We start from the raw sequence: 19,020 nt of genomic DNA on the forward strand, positions 1-19,020 counted from the left end.
GGCCAACCAAGGCCCATAAGTGATACTTTTCGTTTTTAGGTAATAACCTTAGTGAAAGCACTTATTTGGCCAGGCCGCGAAATACGACGTTACAACTTGTACACATAAAGACTCCACGGAAATTTGGTATATCACGACATACGTAAGATAATTGAATATTACTTGTAGCACCAGATCTTGGTAGACCGTGTACAGTTACTTTTTTGTTCTCTTCTTTGACATTGATTTTTTTACTACCCCTCTTCCGCTTCGTTTGTACGGTGCGAGATACAGCCCCCGTCCACCTCTTGCAGTTGCTTCTATCATACGATTGTGACGCTGCATTTCTTCCAACTGTTTTTTCGCAGCTTTGGCATCGTTTACAGACTTCGCTATACCTGATGCCCCACCTGCTAGTGCTTCCACCGCACCTAGCAGTGGGAGCAAAGGCAACAAGCCGCCCCGTTTTTTAGGCACTCGAATTTTCCGTTTTTTTACAGCACTATTTCCAGTTTTTCTCACTGCTGCTTTCCTCACCATATCTGTTTGTAATCCTAAACCAAGTTTACGCTTTGCGTCCATAGACGCCCAGACAGCTGTTGCTGCAGCACGCTCACCCAAGGTTGCGTTACCAGCTGTGATACGTCTACGTGCACGTTTTGCGAGCACTTTATCAGCTTGATGACGCTGCGACAGGTCTTTGTATTGCGAATATGCGATATCGTGTTCTAGACAGGCTTCGTCCAGCTGATTCACACCTCAATCACCGCGTGCTAATCGTTTTTGAAGTCAAGTTCCTGGTCCACAGTAATTGTATCCTGGTAAATGAAGCTCAAACGGTAGTTTGTTTATTGTTTTATTGAGGAATGGTCCGCATCCAACGCACAACATGTATAACAATCTTTTATCAACGATGGTAGTCCATCCGCATGAGTAGTATTAGGTACATTGAAATGTTGTAAACAATAGCGATATTTTTGAACCTCAGGATCTGCACGAATATGCTTGGGTAATTTATTCCAATATCTGTCAATACTGTGTGAAAAGTATTTTAAAAGTACAATTTTCGGTACGTATTCCAATTGATCACTACTTAACTCCTCCAAACTTGTAACATCCAACACAAATGCAGGCATAATGAAAACTGATTGAATTCTCCGATTTCATGCCTATAAATAGCTCATGCAGTTACGATTTAACCTCACAGTCGTTTGAGAATGCATTTCGTAAAGCAACCATTAAGTATCAATATCTCTAATACCGATTATCACATTGCCACCGTTAGTGATATGAAACGTCATGGATCTTTGCTACCGTCAACTATACGCTGTATAGTTTGCGGACCCTCAAATTGTGGGAAAACAAACGTATTGCTAAGTCTTATTGAGAGTCCTCACGGTGTAAGATTTGACAACCTGTATGTTTACTCGAAATCGTTGCAGCAACCGAAGTACCGTTACTTGGAACAACTATTGACAGATATGGAGGAATTTGGTTATCATCAATTTTCAAATAATAGTGAGGTTATAAATGTGACAGATGCATTACCAAATTCAATCTTTATATTTGATGATGTGGCAAGCGATAAGCAGGACAATATAAGAGACTACTTTTCAATGGGTCGGCACTCGAGCATCGATTGCTTCTATCTTTGTCAGACATATGCTAAGATCCCAAAACATCTGATTCGTGACAATGCAAATATGTTAATCATTTTTAAGCAGGATGGGAATAACTTGAAGCATGTTTACAAAGATCATGTAAACACTGATATGACATTTGAAAAATGTTGTGAATTGTGTTCAAAGTGTTGGCAGGAAGATTATGGATTTTTAGTAATTGATAAGGACAGTGGTATGCAAAATGGTCGATATCGGAAGGGTTTCGATGAATATGCAACCATCGAATAGCATAAAGCATCATATCAGCGCTGAAAAGTGTTAGTCTAACGTAGAGCATTGAACAGTGTAAATACATTATTAAGCAAATCAGTTATAAAGATAAACGTGTCAATTGAATCGCTAAACAGGTTGGTCGAACCGCTAAACCGGTCGATTGAACCGCTGAACTGGTCGATTGAACCGCTAAACAGGTCGGTTGAACCGCTGAACCGGTCAGGTGAACCGCTGAACCGGTCGGTCGAACCGCTGAACCGGTCAGGCGAACCGCTGAACCGGTCGGTCGAACCGCTGAACCGGTCATTTGAACCGCTAAACCGATCGGTCGAACCGCTGAACCGGTCGGTCGAACTGCTGAACCGGTCGGTTGAACCGCTAAATAGGTCGGTTGAACTGCTAAACTAGTTGATTGAACAGCTATAAAGATCGATTGAACTAATACATTGACTCGTTAAACAATAAAAATGGATGAAAAGTCATTACTTAAGAAGATTGCTGAAACGAGTGAGGTGATTCGTGAAAAACATCGCGCACTGAAATTGGAAAAATCAATGGTGGAAAGTAGATTGAATGAAACTTTTAAACCAATAGTTGATCCACTGAAAAAACTAGTTATGCAAACAGATAATAGCAATGAAGAATCTTATGACTTAAACATTGATATAAATCATGACAAGAAGCGGAAGCGTTATCATACTTCAACCCCCAATGAGTATATTATCAAGAATAAAAAGAAATTACATAACAATGACGGTACTCTTACAAATAAATCATTGATGATCTATGATGATGATGATAATGATGAAAAATCTACTTTTGATAAATCAATATTACCAATGAAATCAATGTCAGAATCTACATCATTACATTCAGAGCCTGAACAATAATCTGCATCATTACATTCAGAGCCTGGACAAGAGTCTGCATCATCACATTCAACATCAAAACAGGAAACCTTAGGATTGCTCAAAAAACAAATAAATCATTCCATAGATTGGAGATCATTTCCACCTATTGCACGTCATTATATGCAGTTGTTCCTTTTCGGTAGTAAAGATCAAATCGATCATGGTTTCGGGGTTCCATTAGATGAAAGGAACCAGTATGTGATAGGAAGATGTACATTTGATATTAGTCATGAAGGTGATATTTTAATTGATAAAAAGCGCTACATTGGTACGAGAGGTCTTTTTGAATTAATCTTCATGATAGAGTCTGATAGAAAGCTCTACAGCATTGATGACAAGATCATATATAAGCATATCCTTGAACAAACTAAATCATATAAAAGGGCAAATGATAGTTACCAACAGGTTCAAGGGATTGGGGTCCAAAGTATAAGAAAATTATTCAACCACTAATTTATAATAAAGTACCATCACAACGAGTGATAGCTGGTAGTGGATTTATGCGTGTTACTGATGAGCCTGCAAACTATATACTTTGGAACGATCCTAATGAATTAGTTGATCGATTGCGACTTTTAATTGCATCAAACACCGCAGGTCATACAAACCACCATAATGAAATACAGTCAATAATAGAAGAGTTACGTGAAGAGCATCGTATTCTATAAAAGGGTACAATTTATCAAAATTTTCATCAGTTGCGTACCACACGTCAATATGTCAATTAATAAATTTGGTAGTGGTTTTAACGTAAGGAAGGAATTTAATATTGGTACATTAAATGTGACTAAAAGAGCACTGGATTTGAATAATAAAAAAATAGTAAATTTAACTATTGATTCTGATAATAATACATGTGCTGTGAATATAAAGTTCTTGCAATACAGTTTAGCTAAATTGGAGGAAAAAGTTGAAGAGAGAATAAATAAAAAAATACAGGAGATTGAAGCAAAACTTTTCCAAACAATCAGTAAGATTAATGATGGATCCAAGAAGTGAATGTTTAGGATGCATCGTACATTTTATACTCATGATAATCAATTGCTTTCGAAAGAAAAAGAATCATGAGTGATGAAAAAAAACAGAAATTATATGTGTCTGAGGGAAAGGTTGTAAAAAGAAAATGAGGGAAAATCGTGAGTGAAGAAAAGAAGCAACTGGTGCAAAAGTTACATGTCCCTGCGAGAAGAAATTTTTTACGAAGAAAAGTTATAATACGTGGTTTCGATGACCTCTGGCAGGCTGACCTTGTTGATATGCGTTATTACGTTGATACTGGTCATCACTATATTCTTATAGTAATGTGGGGGGGGGGGGGGGGGGCATGACGTTAGAGGAGTGGGGACACCTCCCGCCACGCGACGGGGACCCCCGCGCGCCTCGAGTGCCAACCCATTGAAAAGTAGTCTCTTATATTGTCCTGCTTATCGCTTGCCACATCATCAAATATAAAGATTGAATTTGGTAATGCATCTGTCACATTTATAACCTCACTATTATTTGAAAATTGATGATAACCAAATTCCTCCATATCTGTCAATAGTTGTTCCAAGTAACGGTACTTCGGTTGCTGCAACGATTTCGAGTAAACATACAGGTTGTCAAATCTTACACCGTGAGGACTCTCAATAAGACTTAGCAATACGTTTGTTTTCCCACAATTTGAGGGTCCGCAAACTATACAGCGTATAGTTGACGGTAGCAAAGATCCATGACGTTTCATATCACTAACGGTGGCAATGTGATAATCGGTATTAGAGATATTGATACTTAATGGTTGCTTTACGAAATGCATTCTCAAACGACTGTGAGGTTAAATCGTAACTGCATGAGCTATTTATAGGCATGAAATCGGAGAATTCAATCAGTTTTCATTATGCCTGCATTTGTGTTGGATGTTACAAGTTTGGAGGAGTTAAGTAGTGATCAATTGGAATACGTACCGAAAATTGTACTTTTAAAATACTTTTCACACAGTATTGACAGATATTGGAATAAATTACCCAAGCATATTCGTGCAGATCCTGAGGTTCAAAAATATCGCTATTGTTTACAACATTTCAATGTACCTAATACTACTCATGCGGATGGACTACCATCGTTGATAAAAGATTGTTATACATGTTGTGCGTTGGATGCGGACCATTCCTCAATAAAACAATAAACAAACTACCGTTTGAGCTTCATTTACCAGGATACAATTACTGTGGACCAGGAACTTGACTTCAAAAACGATTAGCACGCGGTGATTGAGGTGTGAATCAGCTGGACGAAGCCTGTCTAGAACACGATATCGCATATTCGCAATACAAAGACCTGTCGCAGCGTCATCAAGCTGATAAAGTGCTCGCAAAACGTGCACGTAGACGTATCACAGCTGGTAACGCAACCTTGGGTGAGCGTGCTGCAGCAACAGCTGTCTGGGCGTCTATGGACGCAAAGCGTAAACTTGGTTTAGGATTACAAACAGATATGGTGAGGAAAGCAGCAGTGAGAAAAACTGGAAATAGTGCTGTAAAAAAACGGAAAATTCGAGTGCCTAAAAAACGGGGCGGCTTGTTGCCTTTGCTCCCACTGCTAGGTGCGGTGGAAGCACTAGCAGGTGGGGCATCAGGTATAGCGAAGTCTGTAAACGATGCCAAAGCTGCGAAAAAACAGTTGGAAGAAATGCAGCGTCACAATCGTATGATAGAAGCAACTGCAAGAGGTGGACGGGGGCTGTATCTCGCACCGTACAAACGAAGCGGAAGAGGGGTAGTAAAAAAATCAATGTCAAAGAAGAGAACAAAAAAGTAACTGTACACGGTCTACCAAGATCTGGTGCTACAAGTAATATTCAATTATCTTACGTATGTCGTGATATACCAAATTTCCGTGGAGTCTTTATGTGTACAAGTTGTAACGTCGTATTTCGCGGCCTGGCCAAATAAGTGCTTTCACTAAGGTTATTACCTAAAAACGAAAAGTATCACTTATGGGCCTTGGTTGGCCAGAGGATAGGCAGTGACCAGAACCGACGCCCAAGACACGGAGGGAGTTATTGGCCGGGTAATCAAATAAGCAAATGATTAGTTTCTAAAAATACAGCTTTACTTTAATTATTACGGATAAGCAAACGTTCTCATAGTTACAATAGGGTATTCCCTACGTTGTAGTAAAATGATAATAGTTAATTATATATACTTGTTATTTATAATGAAAAGGAGATCAAGTACAATAAACCGTTTACAAGGTGTTGGGCGCCAGCTTGCTAAATCCGTTAATATGACCCTCCGCGGCTGACCGGCTTGAGACTCGTCTCATGCGTGAACCAAGACGCTTTGTAAATTTTACTTAAAGTAACGGGGAAACGGCTAGGGCAAGGATATTCGAACGGGCTCGCGTCGGGAAAACTTCGAGAAGGCTCTGGATCGCCTTTCTCCGACGAGGGACTACACCCTGTCCTACAAAGTATTCCTAAAATACAGGGAATCCCTACGCGATTCGCGACCCGTCCATTAGCCCACTGCTCTTAAACCGCTCCCGAAAACGTAACAATTAATAAAAAGGAGCAATATCCAATTAATTAATTACAAAATACCTGATATACGCTCAATACAAATATAAGAAAAATCATACGAGTAATAATGCCGGACGAAACTCAAGGAAAGAGGTGTATAAGATTAAGGAAACCTGACTTCGCAAATTCGAAGTCAGCTTTACCTGGAATCAACTATATATGCAGACAAAATGGGGATCCATGCAGGGGCCTTTTTAAGGACTACCACGTGCTAGACGGTTCTTTCCAAATTCTGCTTTCCTTCCATGCTTCCTGTATCGGGTCCATTTACCATGCTACACCTTTTTCCTTAATAACCAGGGAATCCTTTCAGTGAAATCGCTATGGCGCACTATTACAAGTAGAGAAGAAATAGAAAATACTAAACAGGGGGGTACCCTTAACGACTCAACAAGACACAACTACGGCACACAACCGGCTACGTAGGGCCCAAAAATGCGAGTGAGTCGGGAGGACAGTGGCACGCGAGATAATTATTGTCGCGCGTGTGCGGATCGACCCCCTATCGACCCGCGATCAAACCTATTACGCGTAATTATCGCGGGGTCGCACAGGTGGCGCTTGCCCCTCTCCTTTACAGAAATTAACAGAAAGAACGGAACATTGAAATATTATCGTGACGAACGTACGCTTCGTTACAAAGTCTACCACGAAACGGTCCATGGTCTAATGAATGTGCAATCGTTAACTTTGACGATTCTAATGGTCCAGGCACTCACTGGGTTGCCTACGTTAAATGCAATAATCTTATAAAGTATTTCGATTCTTTCGGTAATCTGAAACCACCGACTGAACTTTTTCGGTACTTCGGTCCGCTTAGTACAATTTATTACAATCATGACTAATATCAGTCGTATGATACGAGCATTTGTGGTCAGTTGTGTGTTAAATTTCTAAGAGAACAGACGAAATGTCTTTAACATTTACGCTATCAGGACACGGTCATGTGTTGGAATCAAATTTTTTCCCACCGATCAATCTGGACGATGGTCACTATGAGCTGGGACTCGTAGATTTTCAAAGTTTCTACTCGATCACCAATGTAGATGAGACGAATAATAATTTTTACTTTGGTAAAAATAAACTAATAACCATACCTACAGGCTGTTATGAGTTGAGTGCGATAAATGAATACTTGTGTATGCGGTTGAAGTTACCGTATGATGATAACGTTATTATTCTGCGTGCCAATAATAACACACTGAAAAGTGAAATAATGTGTAAATATTCTATTGATTTTACAAAAAATAATAATATTGGTTCTCTGCTAGGATTTTCGTCGGACCGCGTAATCCTACCAAACACTTGGGCTGAATCGGACGAACCTGTAAATATTTTAAAAGTAAATATTCTACGTATCGAATGTAACATTACCGCTGGTGCATATACGAACGGTAGACCACGACATGTTATCCACGAATTTTTCCCAAGCGTTCCACCAGGCTATAAAATCTCTGAAACACCGAAGAACGTCATTTACTTGCCAGTCATTGCAAGAGTAATCGATCGTCTCACATTACGTATTCTCGATCAAGACAATCGTCCTGCAAATTTTGGAAGCGAAGAGATCACCATACGGTTACACATTAGAAAATGTTGATTTACAAGAATATTAATGATTATAAACAATCATTACTCGATGAACCAATCAGTCAATCAGCTGCAGTTGAATTGAATACATCATCATCATCATTACGGAGTAATATTGAGAATAATAAAATTGGAATTGGTAATAAGAAAGTGCTAACGAGAAAAAATATAGATTTTCTACACTTATTGGGTTTGACGGTGAAGAAAAAAAATCATGGATCCGTTGAACGTTACCGCACAGCCTGTATACGACAATCGCATAAGTAAATTGGAAATACACGCCTATAATCCATATGCGAATGCATCATTGGGAAATAGTGATGAAATTCGTATACCTATACAACAACAAGATTTGATTCTTTTACCGAGCGGAAGTTACCTCTATATAGAAGGGAAACTGATTGAAGGCACTCGTGCTGCTGATACACCTTTGTTGGATAAAGTTATGCTCGACGCTAATTCTATGACATTCTTATTCGATGAAATTCGGTATGAATTGAATGGTATTGAAATCGATCGTTGTAAAAACGTTGGCATTACTACCAGTATTAAGAATCTCATATCCTTAAGCACTGAAGAGAGTATGAGTCTACGTCACTCTGGTTGGTTTATCGAGACTCAAGACAGTGAAAATGTCACTAACAATTTCAGCTTTTGCGTTCCCCTGCATATGCTGTTAGGATTCTGCGAAGATTACAAACGTGTCATCATGAATGCTCGCCATGAGCTTATTCTGATACGAGCACGTAATGATATCAATTCAATATTTTCATCGAATAAGTTTACCGATTCAAGAATCGAACTGTACCGAGTGCAATGGAGAATACCTCATGTGACTTTGAATGAATTTACCAAACTACAATTTCTACGTATTATCGAGCAGAATAGAAACCTCACGATGGCTTTTCGTTCCTGGGAGCTCTACGAATATCCGCTTCTCCCTGAAACACAGCGACATACGTGGGCTGTGAAAGCAGCTACACAATTGGAGAAGCCTAGATATGTGATACTGGCGTTTAGAAGAAATGAAAAGAACGATCAATACTCGGATGTACTTAAATTTAGTGATTGTGATGTACGTGATGTTAAAGTCTATCTGAATTCTGAATTTTATCCGTACGATCGTCTCGATACAGATTTCACAAAATCTCGCTATTCTGTACTATATGACATGTATGTAAAGTTCTTCAATTCATATTATGCTGGAGAAAGACTGTCGAAATCAATGCTCGATTATCTAAACTTTTTAAAATATGGTCCACTTTTTGTAATTGATTGTTCACATCAAAATGAATCTATTAAAACTGGAACGGTTGATGTTAAAATTGAGATAGAGTGTTGGAAAAACATTCGGAGTAATACTACAGCGTATTGTTTAATTATACATGATAAAATTGTAGACTATAATCCACTTACGAATATTGTGAGAAATGTAAATTAGAAATGTAAGGTGTAGAAAAAAATAAAACATTGTTTTTTAAAACATATATAAAAGTATTTATTAATTTACACATTATTACTGTTATTACACAAAAACATTATTCTTTCAATTTAAATTCCAGATTATTGTATTTTCCTCCCAAATATCTCATTATTAATATATTTTCATTTGCTGCTTTCTGCAGCTCTGCAAATTGGTCCTGTGCCTTCGATTCCAATAAAGCAGCCATCCGCGCTGGTAAATAGAACCATTTATCAGTAAATAGTTTAGCTATTAATCTCATCCCAAATTTCGTGTTAACTTTCAGAATTTGAAGTATTTCGTACTCTTGATTTTCTTCAAGAGTGTTTAATTTAATAAAATCCATCTCAGGGACGGAAGCTATTGAATTGACACCACTTAAAAAGGACATTCTTTCTTCTATACTATAAAGGAAACCCTTATTATTATTAAATAACAAAGATTTAAATGATGTATTCTTACCTTTAGAAGACGAAAAAAATATGTATGAAACTTGTGTAAAGAATTAATCTGGTATATATTTTAACTGATACTAGTTAATACTGTTGACTGAAGCTTGAATACAAGTGAAACTGGTTACCACTGTTGGAAGATTTTCAAGAATAACGCTTATGCAGTATTGCTTGAATTTATAATAAAAAATTGTAGTGGAGGGGGTAAAAAATAATGATGGTAGGGATATCTTAAAGATATGTGCAGATATCAATTTTCGCTGAAATTTAAAAAATTAATTGTTGTTTTGCTAATTACATCTTATTTTTAGCTTTAAAGAATTCAAAATATACACGTACGAAATCAAAACCAGTCAATTGAAATTTAATATTTAAAGCATACACAGATCTCAATTTTATGTTACACTTTGAAATTTTGTTGATCGTATATTAAATTTCTAATTGTTGGGTGATGTATCATCACAACCTTGAAGTAGTTATTATTTTACAGTAAAAAAGAAGATGAAAAAAAGTTGAAGCCCCTTTCGCTCTCTATACCATCAGCTTATATTATCTTACTAGGTATAGAGTGTTTCATAATGCTAATGTAGGATTTTCTATTCTTTGAATACGGAGAGGAGAGCAATTATCACTTCAGTAGTGCTTCTAACAGTATAACACCATGAGCTCTGTCAGAAAAATCAGTTTGCCAGATAAAAAATTTGATTTTATAAACTCATCCATACCAGTGGCAATTGTTAAGCCATATGCTCCTGAAGAAGAGCAACAACAGCAACAACAGGCAGTGCAGATAGGTAACCGATGGATACCTCAGCAGCGGCAACCACTACGTCGACCACATTTGCTGCCACAGCATGCTGCTGCTGTGTTACGGCTACGCAATATACAGCCGATGTGAGCATATGGGTTGTGTGACAGTCACCACCAATCGGTAAGAGTTAATAAAAATCAAAACTAATAATAATAAATAAACAATAAATAATTTTTCTCTGTTTAATCATAGATGCTGTTTCCGTTTGGGGGAAAGATGAAGGTGAAAATTTCCCGGTTATAATATAATGGGAGAATGCTGCAGCGATTGCATGCCTTCACTTGTGAAATATTGATAACCCTATATTTTATATTATTATTATTATTTGTATTTTATTATTATTTTAAAAATTAAAATCATTTTAATAAAAATGTGTGTGTGTATTATTTTTCTTCCTCTCCACTAACCTTACATAGGGGAAGGGGTTCACCTTAGTACTAGCAGCATTAGTAGTAGTAGTAGTAGTAAAAGAAACCAAGTAGTGGAGTCTTAGAGGGGATAGACGGGGTCTTGAGATGTGATGAGGACGATGAGCTTGATCACGGTGAGCGCGAAAGGCTGTGCTCAGCCGAATAGCACATCCGAGACCGCTATTCTCTCTCTCTCTCTCTCTACAGGAGAAAAACTATCGTGGAAAAAAATATTTAAAACATGAATGTAGGTGAGGGAGACTCATCACGTCCGAATTTCATCGGAAAGTACCAATGGCGAGCTCATGCGCATGTATTGAGAAACGTTCGAATACATCGGAGCGTACCAATACATTTAAAATAAAAAACATCTATATCTAATCATACTGGTGGGGTGAATGTAGTTCCTAAACTTATTAAAAATTACAGCAGTTCCTAAAGCAATTAAAAAAAAAATATGCCCTGACGTCATCAGAGTGGGGGAACTCATAAGTGGTGGGGGTCAATGCAGTCCTTAACGGGAATCCGTATACCGACATTACAGGGCGAAAACTATTTCGCATGCAGCGTCGTCATTTGTTGACGGATTGTAAAGTTATTACAGGTTTTTGGAAATGCCAGAAGCTTATCTACTAAGTTACGTTAGGACAATTAACAAAAAATGAAAAAAAATTTTTGTTTAAATAAATATATTAACATTATTGAGAAACAACAATTAAATCGCAAAATCCCCCAACGTACTTTACTAGATAATGTTCATACGTTTCCAAAAAGTCCATATAAATGCAAATCCGTCAAGAAATGACGATGCTGCATGCGAAATAAATAATGGAAGAATTTCGTGTTCGGGAAGTCGCTAACACGAAATTCTTCCATTATTTATTTCGCATGCAGCGTCGTCATTTGTTGACGGATTGTAAAGTTATTACAGGTTTTTGGAAATGCCAGAAGCTTATCTACTAAGTTACGTTAGGACAATTAACAAAAAATGAAAAAAAATTTTTGTTTAAATAAATATATTAACATTATTGAGAAACAACAATTAAATCGCAAAATCCCCCAACGTATTTTACTAGATAATGTTCATACGTTTCCAAAAAGTCCATATAAATGCAAATCCGTCAAGAAATGACGATGCTGCATGCGAAATAAATAATGGAAGAATTTCGTGTTCGGGAAGTCGCTAACACGAAATTCTTCCATTATTTATTTCGCATGCAGCATCGTCATTTCTTGACGGATTTGCATTTATATGGACTTTTTGGAAACGTATGAACATTATCTAGTAAAGTACGTTGGGGGATTTTGCGATTTAATTGTTGTTTCTCAATAATGTTAATTTATTTATTTAAACAAAAATTTTTTTTCAATTTTTGTTAATTGTCCTAACGTAACTTAGTAGATAAGCTTCTGGCATTTCCAAAAACCTGTAATAACTTTACAATCCGTCAACAAATGACGACGCTGCATGCGAAATAGTTTTCGCCCTGTAATATCGGTATACGGATTCCCGTTAAACTTATATCAAAATTGTGACACGTTCGTGAAGCAATTAAAAAAGTGGAGGGGGGCATGACGTCAGAGGAGTGGGGACACCTCCCGCCTTGCGACGGGGACCCCCGCGCGCCGCACCCCCCTCGCCAATGTTCCAGTATCGGCATAGCTACACTACTAGCGGTTATTGATTTCGGTAGTCAAGCCTTGTCTAAAACTACTCATGGCTTTTCTTTCCAATCTATTAATATTAGAGTCATCTATTACAAAATGAGGATCTTCGGATTCTTCGTCAAATATAGCTTCCTGTAAGTCTTTTACGCGGGCGATGTATTGTAACAATTCGTTAGGATATTTGAGATAAATGGTAGCTAGTTCTGCTCGATAATTGGTCGCATCTTTTGCTGGGCTAAATATGCTTTTAAGTCGATCAATTAACTCCTCCACAAATTCGAAGCGTCGATTCCCTATAATAATATAGGCGTACTTTTCGAGCCTTGCTACAATGGCGGATACTAATTCAGGTTCGCTTTCTGAAGGAAGCATATCTCTAGCTCGTCTGCAATGTCTAGAGAATTGGAAAATGCTCATATTCTGTCCGTCATAACGCGGTACGTGCTCCAATGCATCCCTAATATTTGCTCGTCTTGAAATAATAATCAGAGAACCTTGCTCCATAAATCTACTTGTCATTGGTGTGGAGGTTGCAGATCGAAATTGAGGTATGGATCTTGCAGGAGTTTGTAGGTCGTTATTAGATTGATTCCGAAGTTGTGATTTAATGCCGTTTACTTCGATTGATAATTTTCCTAAGGTTCCCATAATTTCCTCGTATTTATCTAACTGAGTTTTCATTTGTTTAATTATATTATTGACAGCTAGTTGTCCCGTGGTGGGAACGTTTTCTTCCTCATCGCTGTTTTGTCTTTTTCCTATCCTTTGCAGGTTAAAGTCAATAGCTTTCCTTCGTTCGTCAATTATCTTTTTCTTTGTTCCGAGATATTTCTCTGGGGTTTGTTCAATGATGCTTGGTGATTCTAATATCCCTGAGTCTTCCTTATATGTTGCCATCTTATATCCCTTTTGTTTCTTGTTTTCCAGATTATGGTAATGGGTCAACGAGTTTTAGTACGTCTAGGGCACCAGTATCGTCGTATCCCACCGCTGCCACCAATTTTGTAACGTCCGGGATGTGGATTTGGGAATAATGTTAATGGAGTAGCGTTAAAGTGGTCGGAGCCGAGATCCCGGTTGTCACAAAATAAATTTTATTAGGAAATTTAAGATGGTTGTCTTTATTTATTTAACATTTACGAAGTTTCAATCTATTATAACAGTTTCTATTTCCCCTTCGTTTGTATTTTGTCGGAGAGACGAAAAGCGCGAATCCTTGGTAAAAATATCGTTATTGGATAAACGGCACGCATCAACACTTGTATTTACGTCAACCGTGGTGAGATTCCAGTCGTTGGGAATACAGACCGTTTCTACTTGGGTCACATTTATTTGTAACTGTTCAATCACAACGCTATTACTATTTACTATCGTAGTTTGTTGATGAAGAGAAAAATTAACAAACTGGGTCTCCTGGGGTGGGGTAAAAATTCCTAGCGGATTATTAAAGGGGTTTTCTTGCTGGAAGAATTGTTCGAAATCCAAGGTTTGATACGGTAATTCGTTCCTGGTTTCGTTAGGTGGGTTTTCGAAATCCGATTCTATTATTTCTAGTAGTTGTGTGGATTCTAGATCACCCAAAGGAAGTGTTGATGATACAGTAGGCTCTAGATTGGTAGGGACGTCTTGAAGAGTAATCTGCGACGCAGTATTCTGTTTTGGAAACGATGTTTCCTGCAAGAGTCTGTAAGCTTCAAGCTCTCTTTTTAGTTTGGCGCGAAGAATTCTCTCCCTCTTCTTACGCCCACCTCTGCACTTCTTCTTGGGCATAACCCTGGATCTGAAGGGGGGAAAACATGGTTACTCTGCGTAATTTAGCAGATGGATTGAAGGGGCTGCGTGTCGATCGCAGGCGTGGAATAGTCCACTGCGTACGCTAGGTCGCAAGTATGACTGTTGTGGATTTAGGTAAGAGCTGCGTGTTAATCGCATACGTGGAATAGTCCACTGTTTACGCTAGGTCGCAAGTATGACTATTGTGGATTTAGATAAGAGCTGCGTGTTAATCGCATGCGTGGAATAGTCCACTGCGTACGCTAGGTCGCAAGTATGACTATTGTGGATTTAGATAAGAGCTGCGCGTTCTTCTTGACTATAACCCTCCACTACCTTTGAGCCTATTAAATATCGTGGTCTGAATTGAATAATCGGGAAAGCCGGTACTCGCTCGTACACTTCACGCGACAGGATAGGAAAAATTTGGAAAAAAGCAGAGTCTCAATAATACTTAAGTCCTACCTTATTTCTTTTGGTAGTGGGAAAGAAATTTGTAAATGCTCAGCGCCTGGAGATGTTGCAGATGGTGATTTTGTAAGTGTTGTCGACAATGGGATGGCAAAGAAACGTTCGATTCTTGGTTGATTCAATAAATGTTTTGTCCGTTCACGAATCAACTTTATTTTATGTATTGTACAGAATAACCAAGTTACCGCCCTAATGTACCATGTCAAGTATAACTTGGACGCGTTAATGAGAGCTAATTTTAGTATGTCTAGTTAATAGTGGCGTTGAGATGAGACTGAGACTGCTCTGCTTCTTTTTTTGACCGATTTGGAGAAGTACTGCTTGGTCAGCAGTACTTGTTTTTAGGTCTATCGCTTGGCGATTCCTGAAACCTGATGAGCTGAGCGCCGGTGTGCTGTGCCACCGGATGTTGAGCTTGCATCTTCTAGGGACTTCTTGGGTTCGTTGAACTTATCGTTCTTAGAAATTTATACATAGTGCGGTATCTTGGCTTACAATTGTTTTATTATTTAATTTTTTACTTTTCTTATTATCCATATAAAAGCGATATATATATATATACATGTATGTTCGTGTGGGTTGTATGTTATTTATCGTTCTGTTTTCTACCTTCCGAATACACCAATGAACAAATGTTACAACATTTAGCTTTCGCTATATTTATGAATTCGTTTTTGCAGTTAAAACAATAATCGATGTTATTAATCTCTGGATGTATAGTAGTAATGTGTTCATTGTATAATGAGTAATTGATACGAATTGATTTACTGAGGTGATTATAACATTTCCCGCAAATATTTGGATACTTATAGCTAAAGTAGTAGATTCTTCTTTGACAATACGTGTTCTCGAGATCGGGATGGTAGTTATACATTTCTGTAAATATTGTAATTTATTCCTAGTTAATAGGACAAGGGTTAAGATTATAGTAATAATATTTAACTAGCTGTTGTTTGGTCAGAATTTACTTAGGAAATGAAAAGAAAAAAAATTTATACTGTGGACGTTACATTGGTATGTACGTGTGGCAAGTGCAAGTATAAGAGAGAAGTTGCTGCTATGACGTTTCACTCTCCCCTTTTATTAATTTTTTCAGATTCGTTGAGAAGTTGCTGCCGGTTAGCTGTTTTGCTTTTTTATTGATTAGCTGGAAATTTTGAGATTTAATTCGCGTTCTCGCGCAGAAAGTAACGCGTATGCGCAATTTACCTACGGAGAATCTTGGTTAACTGTTATTGTGTGCGTCCCCATACCATTTAATTTCCGATGCCAAATAATTAATGGGCAAATCGAGATAATGTAAATTAAATTCTATGAGGATTGAACACTTTAAACCAAGACTATGCTCCAGTCAATGAGCGCTCAGTTGTGCATATCTGTCGATCATTGACTGTAAGCGAGAAAAAGAAGCTATAGCCGAATAGTCGCGTCGTTGACGGTTAGCCTATTTCATGAAAATATTGCGTAATCAAATGTTTATTTACCTGATTTAATGGAGCAACTTCAAGGATGGGCAGCATTGTAAATGTGCTCCATATGGTCACCTTCAGCATCGATGCACGCCCTTGCTCGTCGGAGAAGATTTGTTTGGAAAGAGGCTACCACATCAGGTGTGATCTCCGTGATAGCCACATCCAATCGCGCTGCTAGTTCTTCCTGATCATGCATTAGTTGTCTTTCCGTGTAGACCTTTTCTTTCAAGGCCCTCCAAAAGAAGAAATCTAATGGATTCAGATCAGGAGATCTAGCAGGCCAAGGGATGGGACCACCACGGCCGATCCATTTGCCGGGAAACTTACAGTGCAGCACGCCTTTCGCAGTGGCCGCATTATGCGGAGCTGCTCCGTCGTGCTGCAACCACATTTTCTGCCGAATTTCTAGAGGAACATCTTCCAGAAGGTCTGGAAGCTGATTCTCTAGAAATTCTGCATAAATGTGTCCCGTCAATCGAGATGGTAGGATGCACGGTCCAATCTGTAAACAATTCACAACGAACTTCAGTTGCAAGCATTATTAACATTTAAGAAACTTGAATAAGTGTTAGAAACTTACCAAATATTTCCTGATGATGCCTGCCCAGAGATTTACCGACCATTTGTATTGAGATTTCTGTTCTCTTATTACATGTGGGTTACTCTCAGCCCAAAGATGGTCGTTTCGCATGTTTATAACACCATTTTTGTCAAACATGCTTTCGTCAGAGAATAAGATACAATTTATGAAATCGTTATCCTCTCCATGTTTTGCGAGAAGCCAGCGGCAAAACTGCAAACGGTTCCCATAATCTCTGGGCAATAATTCCTGTACACTTGTGTACTTATAGGGGTGCATCGATTCGCCATGGAGCACTCGCAGCACCGTGGTGTGATTGCTGCCTAAATCTCTGGCTACGGCTCGTGTGCTGGTCCTCGGCCTCTCCCGGAACTCGCGCAGCACCCTCTCCTCAAAGGCAGGAACGCGTGATGTTCTCTGCTTGCCGTTGTCACTATAATTTGGTGCCAAACTGCCCGTGTCCCTCAAGCGCTGCACAACCGTCTTGATAACATTTTTATCCAGGTGTCGCCGATTGGGGAACTTTTCCGCGTACACCCTCGCGGCCACAGTAGCCGAAGCATTGTTCTGCCAGTATAACTGAAGCATATCACAATATTCAGTGTTGCTGTAACTCATTTTTCACTAAGTTTACGGTTGAAAAACGGAGAAAACGATGCACACACTTATGTCGACAAACTGGTAATAGTTTTTTCAGTTGCTAATAACATCCACCCCCTTTTTCTATAGCAAGGGCTACTTTCGCACCGCTAGGGTTGTTAATAGCAACTGAAAAAACTATTACCAGTTTGTCGACATAAGTGTGTGCATCGTTTTATCCGTTTATCAACCGTAAACTTAGTGAAAAATGAGTTACAGCAACACTGAATATTGTGATATGCTCCAGTTATACTGGCAGAACAATGCTTCGGCTACCGTGGCCGCGAGGGTGTACGCGGAAAAGTTCCCCAATCGGCGACACCCGGATAAAAATGTTATCAAGACGGTTGTGCAGCGCTTGAGGGACACGGGCAGTTTGGCGCCAAATTATAGTGACAACGGCAAGCAGAGAACATCACGCGTTCCTGCCTTTGAGGAGAGGGTGCTGCGCGAGTTCCGGGAGAGGCCGAGGACCAGCACACGAGCCATAGCCAGAGATTTAGGCAGCAATCGCACCACGGTGCTGCGAATGCTCCATGGCGAATCGATGCACCCCTATAAGTACACAAGTGTACAGGAATTATTGCCCAGAGATTATGGGAGCCGTTTGCAGTTTTGCCGCTGGCTTCTCGCAAAACATGGAGAGGATAACGATTTCATAAATTGTATCTTATTCTCTGACGAAAGCATGTTTGACAAAAATGGTGTTATAAACATGCGAAACGACCATCATTGGGCTGAGAGTAACCCACATGTAATAAGAGAACAGAAATCTCAATACAAATGGTCGGTAAATCTCTGGGCAGGCATCGTCGGAAAATATTTGGTAAGTTTCTAACACTTATTCACGTTTCTTAAATGCTAATAATGCTTGCAACTGAAGTTCGTTCTGAATTGTTTACAGATTGGACCGTGCATCCTACCATCTCGATTGACGGGACACATTTATGCCGAATTTCTAGAGAATCAGCTTCCAGACCTTCTGAAAGATGTTCCTCTAGAAATTCGGCAGAAAATGTAGTTCCAGCACGACGGAGCAACTCCGCATAATGCGGCCACTGCGAAAGGCGTGCTGCACCGCAAGTTTCCCGGCAAATGGATCGGCCGTGGTGGTCCCATCCCTTGGCCTGCTAGATCTCCTGATCTGAATCCATTAGATTTCTTCTTTTGGGGGGCCTTGAAAGAAAAGGTCTACACGGGAAGACAACTAATGCGGGATCAGGAAGAACTAGCAGCGCGATTGAATGTGGCTATCACGGAGATCACACCTGATGTGGTAGCCACTGTCCAAACAAATTTTCTCCGACGAGCAAGAGCGTGCATCGATGCTGAAGGTGGCCATGTGGAG

The 19,020-nt window shown here is 39.0% G+C and overlaps 2 protein-coding genes across 2 annotated transcripts; one reads left to right on the forward strand and one right to left on the reverse strand.

The window, feature by feature from the left end:
* Positions 1-8,148: 8,148 nt before the first annotated feature.
* LOC136781305 (uncharacterized) lies at positions 8,149-9,375 on the forward strand. The gene has a single exon (XM_066740156.1). It carries the CDS (start codon positions 8,149-8,151, stop codon positions 9,373-9,375), a length of 1,227 nt encoding a protein of 408 aa, XP_066596253.1.
* A 7,109-nt stretch (positions 9,376-16,484) lies between these two features.
* On the reverse strand, positions 16,485-17,651 carry LOC136781306 (histone-lysine N-methyltransferase SETMAR-like). The gene is made up of 2 exons (XM_066740157.1): positions 17,034-17,651; positions 16,485-16,955 (listed from the first exon to the last, which is right to left on the reverse strand). The coding sequence occupies exons 1-2, from the start codon at positions 17,649-17,651 to the stop codon at positions 16,485-16,487; spliced, it is 1,089 nt and encodes a 362-aa protein (XP_066596254.1).
* Positions 17,652-19,020: the final 1,369 nt, after the last annotated feature.

This window comes from Prorops nasuta, unplaced genomic scaffold, assembly GCF_024137725.1.
Source record: "Prorops nasuta isolate Cenicafe-Biocafe unplaced genomic scaffold, Cenicafe_Pnas_1.2 PNAS00022, whole genome shotgun sequence".
In the NCBI taxonomy this organism is placed as follows: Eukaryota; Metazoa; Arthropoda; class Insecta; order Hymenoptera; family Bethylidae; genus Prorops; species Prorops nasuta.